Source organism: Bufo bufo, chromosome 6, assembly GCF_905171765.1.
Source record: "Bufo bufo chromosome 6, aBufBuf1.1, whole genome shotgun sequence".
Classification (NCBI taxonomy): domain Eukaryota; kingdom Metazoa; phylum Chordata; class Amphibia; order Anura; family Bufonidae; genus Bufo; species Bufo bufo.
In genome coordinates, this window is record NC_053394.1 from 265,432,722 (window position 1) to 265,449,558 (window position 16,837).

Below are 16,837 nucleotides of genomic sequence, written 5' to 3' on the forward strand. Positions count from 1 at the left end.
TGATGTAAAAGTATTGGACAATCGGCTTAATAAAGTAATTACTCCTTTAATACATAAGGATCAAGCGGGCTTCATGCCAGATAGGAGCACGGCCAGTAATCTTCGTAGATTATTCCTGAATATCCAGAGGCCATTAAATACCGGGGGTTGCCGTGCAATAATTTCCTTAGACACTGCCAAGTCTTTTGACAGCGTAGAATGGGAATACCTATGGGAAGTTTTGGAGGTCATGGGCTTCGGCCTGGGATTTGTTTCTTGGGTCAAGTTACTGTATAACTCCCTGCTAGCAAGGATTAGGGCAAACTGGATTCTTTCTAATCAATTTCCATTGCATAGGGGCACACGGCAGGGTTGCCCCTTATCTCCCCTATTATTTGCAATAGCAATTGAGCCTCTAGCTTGTCTTTTACGTACCTCCCCAGACTGGAAGGGATTTCCAATAGGGCCCCAGGATGAAAGAGTCTCGTTATACGCAGACGATTTACAGTCCTGATCAAAAGTTTAAGACCACTTGAAAAATGGCAAAAAATCATATTTAGCATGGCTGGATCTTAACAAGGTTCCAAGTAGAGCTTCAACATGCAACAAGAAGAAATGAGAGTGAGACAAAACATTTTTTGAGCATTCAATTTAATGAAAACAACGAATAAACTGAAACAGGCTGTTTTTCAGCTGATCAAAAGTTTAGGACCACATGCCTTTTAAAAGGCCAAATCTGTGCAAAGATGTGGATTCATTGTCATTTTCTGTCAGGTAGTCACACGTTGTGATGGCAAAGGTAAAAAAACTCCCTTTTTGAACGTGGTCGGGTTGTTGAACTGCATAAGCAGGGTCTCTTACAGCGCGCCATCGCTGCTGAGGTGGGACGCAGTAAGAATTTCTTAAATTCTTAAATGATCCTGAGGGTTATGGAACAAACGGAAGACCCCAAAAAATTCCATCAACACTGAGCCGGAGGATCCAATTGGTTGTCCGTCAAGACACTGAACAATCCTCGATCCAAATTAAGGCCCTTACTGGTGCTGACTGCAGCCCCATAACCATCAGACGGCATCTGAGACTGAAGGGCTTCAAAAGCAAAAATGTCTTCAAAGACCTCGTCTCCTTGAACGCCACAGAACTGTTCATTTGGACTTTGCAAGAGAGCACCAAACATGGGACATTCAAAGGTGGAAGAAAGTTTTATTCTCTGATGAGAAAAAATGTAACCTTGATGGTCCTGATGGTTTCCAACGTTGCTGAAATGACAAGCAGATCCCACCTGAGATGTTTTCTACGCGCCACAGTGGAGGGGGCGCCATAATGGTCTGGGGTGCTTTTTCCTTCAGTGGAACAATGGAGCTTCAGGAAGTGCAGGGGCATCAAACGGCCGCTGGCTATGTCCAGATGTTGCAGAGAGCATTCCTCATGACTGAGGGCCCTCGTCTGTGTGGTAACGACTGGGTTTTTCAACAGGACAAGGCTACAGTACACAATGCCCGCAGGACAAGGGACTTCTTCCAGGAGAATAACAACACTCTTTTGGCCCATCCTGCGTGTTCCCCTGATCTAAATCCAATTGAGAACCTTTGGGGATGGATGGCAAGGGAAGTTTACAAAAGTGGACAACAGTTCCAGACAGTAGATGGCCTTCGTGCGGCCGTCTTCACCACTTGGAGAAATGTTCCCACTCACCTCATGGAAACGCTTGCATCAAGCATGCCGAAATGAATTTTTGAAGTGATAAACAATAACGGCGGAGCTACTCATTACTGAGTTCATGTTTGGAAGTTGGATTTCTGTTTTGGGGGGGGGGGGGTTCGTTTTTTTTTTGAGGTGTGGTCCTAAACTTTTAATCAGCTGAAAAACAGCCAGTTTCAGTTTATTCGTTGTTTTCATTAAATTGAATGCTCAAAAAATGTTTTGTCTCACTCCCATTTCTTCTTGTTGCATGTTGAAGCTCTACTTGGTACCTTGTTAAGATCCAGCCATGCTAAATATGATTTTTTGCCATTTTTCAAGTGGTCTTAAACTTTTGATCAGGACTGTATTATTATATGTGGGAGATCTACAGAAGTCTATAGACCCCTTAATGCACGAAATTACTGATTTTGGGAAATATTCTGGACTAAGAATAAACTGGGACAAATCCACGATTCTTCCATTAGATCCCACCCCACCACAATTGGACCTCACTCGCATTCCCTTGCAGCTAACCGCTCAATTCAAATACTTAAGAATGATGATAACACCGATACCAACTGAATGCATAAAAAAAAAACTGGAGCCATTAATTGCTAAATTTGTAGTCAAAACTACTACTTGGTGCAAATTACCCCTTACGGTGATTGGCCGTTGTAACTTAATTAAAATTATATTCATGCCACATCTTTTATATATATTACACAATTCGCCGGTATGGATCCCACAAAGGATTTTCTATAAGATTCAAAGGATTTTTAGATCACTGATATGGAAAAAGAAGCAGCCGAGAATCGGCATAGAAACACTCCAAAAAAGTAAGGAAGAGGGAGGATTATCTCTCCCGAACTCGTGGTCCTATTATATAGCTGCACAACTACAACACGTCAGGGTATGGGTTAATACAACTAATCTAGACCCCTTGGCTGATATTGTTGCCCACACTATGAAACAAAAAGCGCCTATTGCCTCATTAGAAATAAGCAAACATCATCCCCTGGGTAAAAAACTTCCTACATTTTCCCTTTTGGCCAAGGTTTGGATAACATTTTAAGAATTAACGAATCTGACAGAATTCTATGACTTTACACCAATATGGCGAAACCCCCAACTGCCAGAGATATTCAGGCTGGAAGGCTTTTCCCCGTGGGAGGAGAGGGGCATGCTCTTTTTGGACCAAATTCAATCGCATGGAATATTTTAAATCTTTTACTCAACTCCAGGAAGAGTTTGGCCTACCCAAAATGGCATTCTTCAAATTTCTTCAATTAAGACATGCATACCAAACCCAATTTCGAGGAAACCTAGTAATTGCTGCCTCTCCTCCTGTGGTGAAACAATTACTGGAAGCTAGGGTTACCAAAGGCCTGATATCCCAACTTTATAAATATATTCTTGATGCTAGTACCCCCTCAACCTCCCTGATGGTAAAAGGGAAATGGGAGGAAGATGTTGGAACAATATCTCCAGACCAATGGAATGACATTCTGGCTTTAACTTCTAGTCTTACATTGAATGAATCTCCAAGACTATCCCAGCTGTACTTGCTACACAGAGTGTATAGAACCCCCAAACTTCTATTCAAAATAGGTGTGCGACCGGACTCCACATGCCCTAGATGTGGTGCAATGGAAGCGAGTCTGCTTCATATGGTATGGAACTGCAGAGAGTTGGGAAAATACTGGGAAGAGATATGAGAAATCATAGCCGTAACAACTCAGATACGTTTGCCCAATGATCCCAGAATCTGTGTGCTGGGTATACTTGACTCCATAGGATTAAATGATAAACTATCCTTATGTATTCACAGAATGTTGTTCCAGGCAAGGGTCTTAATCACTAAGCATTGGATAAGAAATAGGCCTACTAACAAACAGGAATGCATAAATAGGATGAATACGATTCTACGTCTTGAAAGAGGGATATATGTCAAAAGAAAATGCCCAAACAAATTTTGGTCAATATGGCAGGGCTAGATTGAATCTGGAAGCTTAGCTTCGTTGGCACTGGCTAGGGATTGTTTGAGAGGACAATTGTCCTTAAGGGGATGCCTATGTTAGTTTAAGCTACATTTTAGTGAAGATCTAGTGTTCAACTTATTGTTATCTTAGGTGGATATGACATCCTTTGTGAAATGTTTAATAAAATACAGTAGGGATAAGGTGGTGTAATCATCTCTCTGCAAGTCAAACTCGAGGGAGGGTGAAAGTTAAAGATAGATTTCTGTCCTTGTAAATGGCTGACAGGATTTTGATCATTATGTACAAATGTGTATTTTATTGATAGTTTATTTAAAAATCAATAAAAATGGCAAACAATAATTGTGTGGGGACGAGCGATGGCATTAGCAATTGCTTGTCCCCATACAGTGGAGGAGATTGCTGCATCTAATCGCATTGGTCTCCTCCACTAAAGTGCAGGCAATTCCCGGGAAGGAACGCTTCCCCTCCCGACAATCGCCTGCAGGATTGTTTAATCTAATACAGCCTTTACACTTCAACATATTAAATCAGTTTTAACCATAATTATTTTTCTTTTGTATTCAGGTTTAATAACTTAGGCATTGTTCATGTCACAAAAAAGAGTCAACTTTACATCTTGAAAGATAAGATGAGAAGGCAGCTCTTGAGAAATTACAGGGGGACACGCACACTTACAGGTGACGTATGGTTCCTTGGAACTGGGGAAGCACTGGTTTTCTTTATCCAGTTTCCTGTTAGGCTGAGTTCACATCACCATTTAGCTTTCTGTTGTTCTGATCTGTTAGAAGAACTGTAAAATAAAACTAATCCGTTATGCTCAGTTTGCACTAAATAACTGATCTGATTTTTTTTGAGCATTAGTTATGTTAAGTTTGTGTCACTTCCGTCAGAGATTAGTTATTTTTGACGGGAGAAAAAGTCAGAGGAATGGAAAGCTAAACGGTGATGTGAACTCAACCTTACAGGTTAGATAATAAACTGATCAGTTCAGAGATAATATAATTGAATTGGGAGATTCATTCTTCCATAGAATAGATTTGGGGAGCTGAGCCACGTATTATTGTCTTAAAGGGGTTGTCTCATCATAAAAACCCCTTATTGAAAACAACTTGGCCAGTCGATCAGCTGATCACCAACGATCCATCTTCTATCTTAGATGTTAATCATCAGGAAAAGCTGTGGCCATACACATATGCACAGGCTAGGTATGCCAAACTGAGAGCCAGTGATATTCACAGGCCCCCCATTCTGCTTGATATGTTCTAGTAGGTGAGATAAGCCCTTTAAATTTGCCAGACATAAATCTCCAATTTCTAGTTTTTGTACCTTTCCATTTTTATACATATGAATGTGAAATTAAATGGTCAAATGGTGCCGTCCTATTACTGTGCAGCAGGGGTTAAAAAAAGCTGCTGTATTGGCAGACATTAAGACATTTACTATGTTTTTTTTATGCTGTTATTATGGCATAAAAAAGCCACAAATTATGGCGCAGACCAAATGTGCACCATAATTTGTGACATTTTAAGCTTCTTGCCAATTTTCCGAAGTGCATAGAAAAGGGGGCAGGGCTTAGCGGGAGGGGACGTGGCTTTGCGGCTCTCACTGCATTTACTATAACTTTCGTCAGATCAGTGATCAACGATGAACCACGATCAGCTTTTTGAGAAGACGGCCTTCTCCCGCTTTTACAAGCCCATGTGACATCATGCTTGGTCATATGGCCTAGGCGCAGATCAGCCCCATTGAAGTGAATGGGGCTGAGCTGCCATAACAATCAAAACCGCTATACAATTTATGTAGCAGTGCTTGGTGAGCGGAGAGAAGGCCACGGCGCTACTGCGAGCCTTTGCAAACAGCTGATCGGTGGGAGTCCCGGGTGTCTATCCAGAGGATAGGTCATCAGTAAAAAAAACTCTTGGAAAACCCCTTTAAACACATTACCCCTGTTTTTGCTTCACAGAGCTTGAGGAGAAGACGATTGAGGCAGAAGTTAAGGAGCTGAAAAAAGTTACAGATTTAAGCATTGTTCGCCTTCGGTTCACAGCCTATTTGCCAGATGGCATGGGAGCTTATACACTGCCTTTAAAACCAGTTATTTCAGATCCCATCCATGACAGCAGTAAGTAAAGTATACCCCTCATACATGATGCATTTCACATTTATCTTCACGCTGTTAAGAATGTGATTGTCCCCTTTTCTGCTCTATGCATGCTCTTTTTAGAAAAGCTTTTATAAAAACATTTAAAAAAATCATAGATATCTTTTGCGGAACGGACATATAGATGCAGTAAGCACACAGGTTAGGCTACTTTCACCCCTCCGGTGTGAAACTCCCCACTCCCCCCTTCCCATTGTAACTGGCATCACCTAGATAACTTATATTGCAGATTGCTGGCAATTCATTCATAAACTACATGCAGGAGTAATAGAAGTGGCACAACATAGAGAATAAACAGCACCATATGGTCTGCGGATTTCATTTTTGAAATACTGCAAATTTGATGCAGATTTCACTTTTTTCAGTGGGTCAAATCTATATTGAAAATCTCCATCATAAATTGACGTGCTGAAGATTTAAAATGCGCATCACAGGCCAGTTTCCACTGTGGATTTTTCTGCTGCGTGTGGATGAGTATTGCTAAAGCCTATTCAGTTTGCTAGCACTTGACAATGCTGAGATTTGTCACATGAAAATCTGCAGCATTTCAGTCACATTTGGATTCACACATAGGGGGTTACAGGGATATTCTGGATTCCGCATATAAATAATATTTCTTGTCTCATGTATATACCATCAGAACCAGAGGTACAGTTCTCTAACTCATTTAGGTATTGTGTCCATAACTACAGGAGTAATAAAGCACTGTATTATGCCTGTCTGAAAGTGGCCTTGATGATGCATTATATGAGGTTCAGAGGTTTATCATTGTTAATTAGGATTACAATTTGTATAACTGGATGGAAAATTATATACTGATTCCCAATACTTTCATTAAAAAAAGGGTGGCGTATTCCTGCAGTTTTTGCATATCTTAAACACATGCAGCATTTAATGTATACATGTGTGATATGTATGACCTCCTCACATCTTACAGTTTTATTTATCCCAAGGACTATGCTAGAGTGCACGTTTTAGTTGCAAATTTCAATTTTGGTCCAACTTTTGCTAATAATCGTTTACTGCAATGTTGCATAAAGGTGGTTGTGTGTATTCATTATTAGGTTATATTTTTATACACAGTATGTTTTGCACTCTCACAAAATGTAGATTAATAACGTGGATTAATGTAAATGTAGATTAATGTAATCTAGAAGCGGTTTGCCGTGTACAGTATACATTTTTAACACATGTGAATGATAACCATATATCACATGGCCTCTGTTCCGGTGTTTTTAAAGGGGTTTTCTGGGATTTTGATACTAATGACCTGTCCTCCTGGATAGGTCACCAGTATCTGATTGGTGGGGGTCCGATCATCTGTTTAAGAAGGCACCAGGCCAGCGCTCCTGTGAGCACCGCAGCCTTCTCGCATCTTACCAATCACAACACGGTACACTGTATAGCAGTTGTGCTTGGTATCGCACTCAGCCCCATTCACTTCAAGCACACCAAGCTCAGCTGCTATACAATGAACGGTGTTGTGCTTCGTAAGTACATAGAAGGCCGCAACGCTCACAGGAGCGTTTGTGCCTTCTCAAACAGCAGATCGGTGAGGATCCCAGGTGTTAGACCCCCGCCGATCAGATACTGATGACCTATCCTGAGAATAGGTCATCAGTATCAAAATCCTGGAAATCCCCTTTAAGAGCACAAGCTGTTGTTGATGTGCTGTGATGTGCCTGTGGTATATATGAGCTTTGCACACCTCAATTCACTACATTTAAATTGTTCTTATATGCAGTTCGTCAAGGCAGATCCAATCATCTGTTTTTAGGAAATATACACTTATAGGTTTCGGGGGTGCACTAACTTTTCAAGAGCTGTAGCCCCTTATTTTATAGGTTGCCACTTTTTAAAATTTCCAGCTTAAAATCTGATTCTTAGTCTTTTCAGTTGATAAAGACGCCCTAAATTAGGGCATTTTAGATACACTCTGGTGTTCCAGATCAATGTACCCCCCCAGGGGTTAATATCCACGCGTGGCTGAGAGACTGAACACTGACACAGAAGTTGGTCAAAGCAATCTCTAACTTTTATTACATGGGGTAAGCCGTACTATACATCTTCAGAAGAGGGCAGTCCTCTCTGAGGCTAAAACATTGTTTCATTGGTCAAAAAGGAAAAAGTGATAAGAGAAACAGACATAACACTTCAACATCTGCGCAGTGAACACCACTTTGGAATGTGAACTAATGTAAACATCTCGTTACCATCGCCATTTTGTAATGGCTTCTATTCTAACAATAATACTGCATACGTCATATGTGACACTTCAAAGAGGTGCTTCTCTATAGGCAGTGAATAATATATATATCATCAAGCCATATGATTGGCTTACGCATCTCCACCACACTCTATGGTACACCTGCAGAAAGATGAGAAATCAGACACTGCCCGCAGCACTTTGCCCCCCTCTCTCTCCTCTCCAGCCTTGAAACAAAGAGAGGGGTGGGGGGGGGAGGCACTTGGAAAAAAAAAAGTTAACTCATTACAGTCCTAGTTATACAAAAAATATAGAATAAAATTCACACATCTTTAACACAGTTCTGGTGATTTATTTTTATTTTTATGGTGTGCATGTAAATTTAGGCGTAAGTGGTATGTATGCAGATGTATTTTTAGGAGGTGTGGTCCATATAACGTTCTGCTTGGGTCACACTTTTACTTGCTAATATATATATAACATGTCCTATCTTTTTGTGGAATGGCCGGATCACGGACCCATCCGCTGCGGCTGCCCCATGGACGGTGTTCATGCATTGCGTGCCGCAGCACAGCCACAGGGCTGATTTTTCTTATTTTGTAATTTAGGTTTCATTTGTGCATATCAAAACTGCGAACATTGGGAGACATTTATCAAACTGGTGTAAAGTAGAACTGGCTTAGTCACCCATAGCAACCAATCAGATTCCAGCTTTCATTTTCCAAAGGATCTGTGAAAAATTAAAGGTGGAATCTTTCTACCAGTTTGATAAATCTACCCCATTGTCTTGGCTATCAGAGGTGCAAAATGGCCCAACACCCCTGGCAGCGAAAGGGTTAAAGAAGACCTGTAAATGTGTAGTTTGCTGGCCATTAGAAAGGAGTATTAGATGTAAGTAATTGTCTGATTCATTGGACACGGCATGGTGTTCTCCAGGCATGGTGTCACTTTTTGAGCCTGCAGTTCGCTGCTATTTAGCAGGTTAGTCTCTTCCGTAGGAGCAGCAGCAGAATAGGGTCACGGCCAGGGACATGATTACAATAATGTGATAGTGCCCTTTGTAGTAATCAGAAAGTCATGTACTTTCCTACATCGATCAGGGAATTACACTGCTGCTAAATGAGCTGGCACAGATGATTATTCATAAAGTGCCTGTTACCCTTTCCATGGAGACACCGATCTTCAGATATTAGTCAGTGCTGACAGTTAGCAGCCGGAGATTAAAGGGACTTGTACAAAACACTTGCCGGGTTTTTTGCTATTTCAGTTTCTTTCTGACGTGAAGAAAATCTTGTTCTGTGATGTTCTTGCCCTTGATCTGTATTTAGACTGAACTAAATAATGTATACTGTACATCAAAATTAAATTTGTCTGCATAAGCGCTGTGTGTAAAGAAGAGAGGGTGGATTTATGAGTCCGCACACAAGCCACTTACCGATAGATGCCATATTCTTCTCCATCCAATACCTGCACTGCAAACTATGAATTTACTGCTGCTTAGACCTCATGCACACGACCGTGCCGTTTTTTTGCGGTCCACAAACCCATTTTAGAAATGCCTATTCTTGTCCGCAAAACGGACAAGAATAGGACATGCTAAATTTTTTTTGCGGGGCCACGGAACGGTGCAACGGATGCGGACAGCACACGGAGTGCTGTCCGCATCTTTTGCGGCCCCATTGAAGTGAATGGGTCCGCACCCGAGCCTCAAAAAATGCGGCTCGGATGCGGACCACAAAAACGGTTGTGTGCATGAGGCCTAAATGTAAGGGTCCATTCACACGTCCGTATGTGTTTTGCAGATTTGCAAATTGTGGATCCGCAAAACACGGACACCGGCAATGTGCGTTCTGCATTTTGCGGATTGCACATCGCCGGCACGCTCCTAGAAAATGCCTTTTCTTGTCCGCAATTGCGGACAAGAATAGGACATGTTCTATTCGGAAAGGAAGTGCGGATCCGCAAATGCGGATGTGGACAGCATATTCCGGCCCCATTGAAAATAAATGGGTCCGCACCTATTCTGCAAAATTGTGGACGTGTGAATGGACAATAAAGGACACGTGCAGGTTTGTAACATTTTCTATTGTTCTGAAGTAAAATCAATTGAAAAGCTCTTACCACATTGTGCTGCAGCTCCTGGAGTGGAGTCTGGTCCTGCAGTCGTGGGTTACTTCTTCCATCTTCCTACATTACAGACATGGGACAGATGAATGGAAGTGACATGACTGTAGGATCAGATTATACACTGGGTTTGTAGTCTGTAACCATGAAGACACATTGAGGAATACACAAAATGCTAGAAGAGTTTTAATCAAGATGATTTGTAAAGTTGCTTCATTTATTATATTGTCGTTGGAGGCACAAGAGTACTAAGAAATGACAGCAAAGGTTCTCATGTCCTTTACATTTTCATGCAGTGTTCCTGTTCATTGCTTCACTACTTTAAAGGGGTTATCCCATGACTACAATAAAACATGAAAATCATCATCCAGTACATGACAATCTTTCTAACAAAGCTAGAACCAGACCTGTACCTCACATGGATCCAGAGATCTCCCCATTCATTGCTCCAAATATTCTGCTAGATACTCTAGACTAGGAGCTCAAGGGGCATGTCCTTTCTGCTGCAGTTCTTTCCCTGTAACTGACACAGCTTCTAACACGGGCTCAGCAACTTTTGGCACTCCACCTGCTGTGAAACTACAACTCCCAGCATGCACGCCTATTAGACTGTTCTTGTAATTCCCCTAGTGCAGTGCTCCAGACTAAAAAAAATACCTAGTAGCCATTGGCTCCTGAACTGAAAAATTTAGGAGCCAAATTACATTTTTAGTCGCCATATCAAAACTGAATCCAAATTTTGGTATCGTGACATTGCTACGCTGTTTGTTTCAATACCAAAATTTTGATTCGCTTTCGTCACCATAAAAGGTATTGCGATACTCAATACCGCGCAAAAAAAACCACCAAAAAAAGCCGCGTGCATTTTGCATTTTATGAAACGTTCGGCCCATAATAGAACAGTCCTATCCTATTTTTTGGGGTGACAAAAAAATGGCGAATCGCATGGTTTTTATTTATTTATTTCTGTTATGGCGCTCACCGCATAGGAGATATTATTTTTAATAATTTAATAGTGTGGACTTTTCGGACGCAGCGCTATGTAATATGTTTATTTATTTATTGTTTATATATTTTATATGTAAAATTGGGAAAGGGGGGATTTAAACGTAATATTTTAGGGTACTTTCACACTAGCGTTTTTCATTTCCGGCATAGAGTTCCGTCACAGGGGCTCTATACCGGAAAAAAACTGATCAGGCATATCCCCATGCATTCTGAATAGAGATAAATTTGTTCAGGATGCATCAGGATGTCTTCAGTTCAGTCATTTTGACTGATCAGGCAAAAGAGAAAACCGTAGCATGCTACGGTTTTATCTCCGGCGAAAAAAAATGAAGATTTGCCTGAATGCCGGATCTGGCATTTTTCCCCATAGGAATGTATTAGTGCCAGATCCGGCATTCAAAATACCGGAATGCCCGCATGACAAGCGAAGAGATGGATTCGTTCTTGCAATGCATTTGCAAGATGGATCCGCATTCGGATGCGTCTCACAAATGCTTTCAGTCACATCCAGATCGGCGGATCCGGAAGGTAGTTCCGACGACGGAACTGCTTGCCGGATCACAATGCCGCAAGTGTGAAAGTAGCCTTAGTGTTTGTGTTTTTTCTATTCTAAGGGGGCTAATAGTAAGTAAAAAAAAAAAAAACTTTCACCCTTAGGCCCCCTGCACACGATCAGGATTGCGTGCGGATTTTCCGCGCGGATTTGCGTGCGGAAAATCCGCACCGTAGGTCATGTCCATTGTATTCTATGAGAATTTGAAATTCTCAATGCACACGATGCAGATTTTTTCCGCGCGGATTTTGACCTGCGGTGCGGATTTTAAAATCCGCGACATGTCAATTAATTTTTTTTTTTCCTGACCGGATTTTCTTCATTCACTTAGTAAAATCCGCATGCGGAAAATCCGCACCAAATCCGCACGCAAATCCGTATGCAAATCCGCACCAATTAATGCGGATTGACCGCACAGATTTGCCTGCGAACACCTGCGGATTTCAGTGCGGATTCTCCGCACATGAATCCTGAACGTGTGCATGTACCCTAAGGCCCCTTTCATATGGGCGAGATTTCTGCGCGGGTGCAATGCGTGAGGTGAACGCATTGCACCCGCACTGAATCCAGACCCATTCACTTCTATGGGGCTGTGCACATGAGCGGTGAATTTCACGCATCACTTGTGCGTTGCGTGAAAATCGCAGCATGCTCTATGTTGTGCGTTTTTCACGCAACGCAGGCCCCATAGAAGTTAATGGGGCTGCGTGAAAAGCAAATGCGGATGCGGTGCGATTTTCACGCATGGTTGCTAGGATGAAAGTCTATTCACTGTATTATTTTCTCTTATAACATGGTTATAAGGGAAAATAATAGCATTCTTTAACCACCTCAGCTCCCCTAACGGTTTATTGCTCGGTCATGCAACTTACCACCCAAATGAATTTTACCTCCTTTTCTTCTCACTAATAGAGCTTTCATTTGGTGGTATTTCATTGCTGCTGACATTTTTACTTTTTTTGTTGTTAATCGAAATTTACCGAAATTTTTGCAAAAAAAAAGACATTTTTCACTTTCAGTTGTAAATTTTTTTTTTTAAAAACTACATTTCTATATAAATTTCTCTCTAAATGTATTGTTCTACATGTCTTTGATAAAAAAAATGTTTGGGTAAAAAAAAAAATGGTTTGGGTAAAAGTTATAGCGTTTACAAACTATGGTACAAAAATGTGAATTTCCGCTTTTTGAAGCAGCTCTGACTTTCTGAGCACCTGTCATGTTTCCTGAGGTTCTACAATGCCCAGACAGTAGAAAAACCCCACAAATGACCCCATTTCGGAAAGAAGACACCCTAAGGTATTCGCTGATGGGCATAGGGAGTTCATAGAACTTTTAATTTTTTGTCACAAGTTAGCGGAAAATGCAGATTTTTTATTTTTATTTTATTTTTTTTCCTTACAAAGTCTCATATTCCACTAACTTGTGACAAAAAATAAAAACTTCCATGAACTCACTATGCCCATCACGAAATACCTTGGGGTGTCTTCTTTCCAAAATGGGGTCACTTGTGGGGTAGTTATACTGCCCTGGCATTTTAGGGGCCCTAATGCGTGAGAAGTAGTTTGAAATCAAAATGTGTAAAAAATGCCCTGTGAAATCGGAAAGGTGCTCTTTGGAATGTGGGCCCCTTTGCCCACCTAGGCTGCAAAAAAGTGTCACACATGTGGTATCACCGTACTCAGTAGAATTTGGGCAATGTGTTTTGGGGTGTCTTTTTACATATACCCATGCTGGGTGAGAGAAATATCTCGGCAAAAGACAACTTTTCCCATTTTTTTTATACAAAGTTGGCATTTGACCGAGATATTTATCTCACCCAGCATGGGTATATGTAAAATGACACCCCAAAACACATTGCCCAACTTCTCCTGAGTACGGGGATACCACATGTGTGACACTTTTTTGCAGCCTAGATGCGCAAAGGGGCCCAAATTCCTTTTTAGGAGGGCATTTTTAGACATTTGGATCCCAGACTTCTTCTCGCGCTTTAGGGCCCCTAAAATGCCAGGGCAGTATAAATACCCCACATGTGACCCCATTTTGGAAAGAAGACACCCCAAGGTATTCAATGAGGGGCATGGCGAGTTCATAGAAGATTTATTTTTTTTTGGCACAGGTTAGCGGAAATTGATAATTTTTTTTCTCACAAAGTCTCCCTTTCCGCTAACTTGGGACAAAAAGTTCAATCTTTCATGGACTAAATATGCCCCTCAGCGAATACCTTGGGGTGTCTTCTTTCCGAAATGGGGTCACATGTGGGGTATTTATACTGTCCTGGCATTTTAGGGGCCCTAAATCGTGAGAAGAAGTCTGGAATATAAATGTCTAAAAAAATTTACGCATTTGGATTCCGTGAGGGGTATGGTGAGTTCATGTGAGATTTTATTTTTTGTCACAAGTTAGTGGAATATGAGACTTTGTAAGAAAAAACAAAAAATAAAATAAAATCTATTTCCACTAACTTGTGCCAAAAAAATGTCTGCATGGAGCTTTACAGGGGGGTGATCAATGACAGGGAGTGATCACCCCCCTGTAAGGCTCCATTCAGACGTCCGTATGTGTTTTGCGGATCCGATCCATGGATCCGTGGATCCGTAAAACACATATGGACATCTGAATGGAGCCTTACAGGGGGGTGATCAATGACAGGGGGGTGATCAGGGAGTCTATATGGGGTGAACAGGGGTTAATAAAGGGTTAATAAGTGACAGGGGGGGGGTGTAGTGTAGTGTGGTGCTACTTATTACAGAGCTGCCTGTGTCCTCTGGTGGTCGATCCAAGCAAAAGGGACCACCAGAGGACCAGGTAGCAGATATATTAGACGCTGTTATCAAAACAGCGTCTAATATACCTGTTAGGGGTTAAAAAAATCGCATCTACAGCCTGCCAGCAAACGATCACCGCTGGCAGGCTGTAGATCCACTCGCTTACCTGCAGTTCCTGTGAACGCGCGCGCCTGTGTGCGCGCGTTCACAGGAAATCTCGCGTCTCGCGAGATGACGCGTATATGCGTGACTCTGCCTGAGACTGCCGCCTCCGGAACGCGATCCTGCGTTAGGCGGTCCGGAGGCGGTTAATACAGAATGCTTAGTAGAAGGTCAATTGAGGGTTAAAAAATAAAAAATTAACTCTCCTCCTCCAATTGATCGCGTAGCTGCCGGTCTCCTGTTCTTTCTTCAGGACCTGTCAAAGGACCTGTGGTGACATCACTGTGCACATCACATAATCCATCACCATGGTAATGGACCATGTGATGAGCTCAGTGACGTCACCACAGGTCCTGAAGAAAGAACAGGAGACCGGCAGCTGCGCGATCAATCAATTGGAGGAGGTGAGTTAATATATATATATGTTTATTATACTGGGGTGTTGGGGGGGCGCACTGCGCCACCAATGTTTATATGTTTATTATACTGGGGTGTTGGGGGGGCGCACTGCGCCACCAATGAAGGTAACTGACCTGTTAATACAAATACAGGAGGCGGGTACCGGAATCAAATTGCCGGCACCCGACCTCTATGACAGGGAGCTGCGATCCGCTGCAGTTAACCACTCGGGTACCGCACCTGAAGGGTTAACTGCCGCTGATCGCAGCTCCCTGTCATAGAGGTCGGGTGCTGGCTATTTGATTCCGGCACCCGCCTCCTGTATTTGTATTAACAAGTCAGTTATTTTCATCGGTGGCGCAGTGGCCACAGCCCCTCCCCTCCTCCTCCAGTCTCTCTTCTTATTGGTGGCAGCAGCACAGGGGGAGGGAGAGACTCCTTCTCCACTGCGCTGCTGAGAAGAACATCGGCGGCTGGGCAGAGAACTATCAGCTCCTGTGCCCGCCGCTGTATTCAACTGCAGAGCTACGGCGGCGGGTCTAGTTGTAAATGGCGACAAGACTAAAAAGTCTTGTCGCCATTTGTAAATTCTAAGTCGCATTGGCGACCATTTTGGTCGCCATCTGGAGCCCTGCCCTAGTGAAAGGAGGATTCTGGGAGTTGTAGTTTCTGAACATATGGAGTTCCAGAGGTTGCTGATCCCTGTTCTAACAGAACATATGGCTGGTTGCAGTTGAAGATTTAACTGAGCACGTTCAACCAGCTCAGTGAAGCGGACAAAAAAATAAGGAAAAGAACAAACAGCAGGTGGCGCTGTACAGATGCATTTGATTGAATAACTCACCAAATTTGTAATTACATGCAATTACTAAAGTATTCAGATTCTGGTGCTGGTGTGAAAAATGTAGAATACGTTTTGTGGTACAAGCCCTTTAAGTGATACAGCAATCACTAAACACTTATTCACATATATCTAAAAATGTGCAAAATACCAAACCTTTTACTCGTTTTTCTGGTTTACTTAGGATATTCTATTAACCTAACCTTCATTGGTTGATTGTATGTGATTTTGAAGCAGTCACCAATAAATGACACTAAGGCTCAGATGCCATTTATCCAGGGAACTAGACTGATTGCTATGTTTCTCGTTAGGAAGGAATTCCCCTCCCCATTCCCCTCCTTCTTCCGTAATTGACTGATGACTCACTGGCGGTTTTTGTTTCCCCTCTCTCACCAATGTCATACTCTTTCAGTCATTAACAGGTAGAACTTGAGGAACCTTTGTCCTGTATTACCTTATTGACTAACAATCTCCTGGATGTAGAGGCAGTCTGTAAGCTATGTGGAGGGAGGGAGGATTCACACAAATCATGTTTGTGACCTTCTGTCTATGGAATGAGCTAGAGGCCTGTGGGAAGAATGAAATTCTACATGGAACACTTCAATGGGTTGGCAAAAAAAGCGGAAGGTACCCCGTGTGCATTCAGTTTCCGTATGTCCGTATTTCCGTTCCACAAAAAACTAGAACATGTCCTATTATTGTCCACATTACGGACAAGGATAGTACTGTTCTATGAAGGGCCAGCTGTTCCGTTCCGCAAAATATGGAATGCACACGGATGTCACGGACTGCAAAATACATACGGTCATGTGCATGAGCCCTTAAGCAATCATAACATTTCTGTCTGACATTGCCCCTCTCACAGTGAGTGCCATAGGGGGAGCCATGCTCTGCACTAATGAGAGTTAATCACCTGGAAACAACTGTCTGCAGATGAGATGCTGGCTTATTTATTA

At 42.2% G+C, this 16,837-nt stretch overlaps 1 protein-coding gene across 1 annotated transcript in view; it reads left to right on the plus strand.

Annotated features, from left to right (window-relative positions):
- Nucleotides 1-16,837, plus strand: part of NFKB2 (nuclear factor kappa B subunit 2) — a 76,556-nt gene that overhangs the window by 25,465 nt on the left and 34,254 nt on the right. The window contains exons 6-7 of the mRNA XM_040435329.1: nucleotides 4,227-4,339; nucleotides 5,626-5,784. Of these exons, the coding sequence (XP_040291263.1) occupies nucleotides 4,227-4,339; nucleotides 5,626-5,784 (272 nt within the window). The remainder of the gene's footprint in view (nucleotides 1-4,226; nucleotides 4,340-5,625; nucleotides 5,785-16,837) is intronic.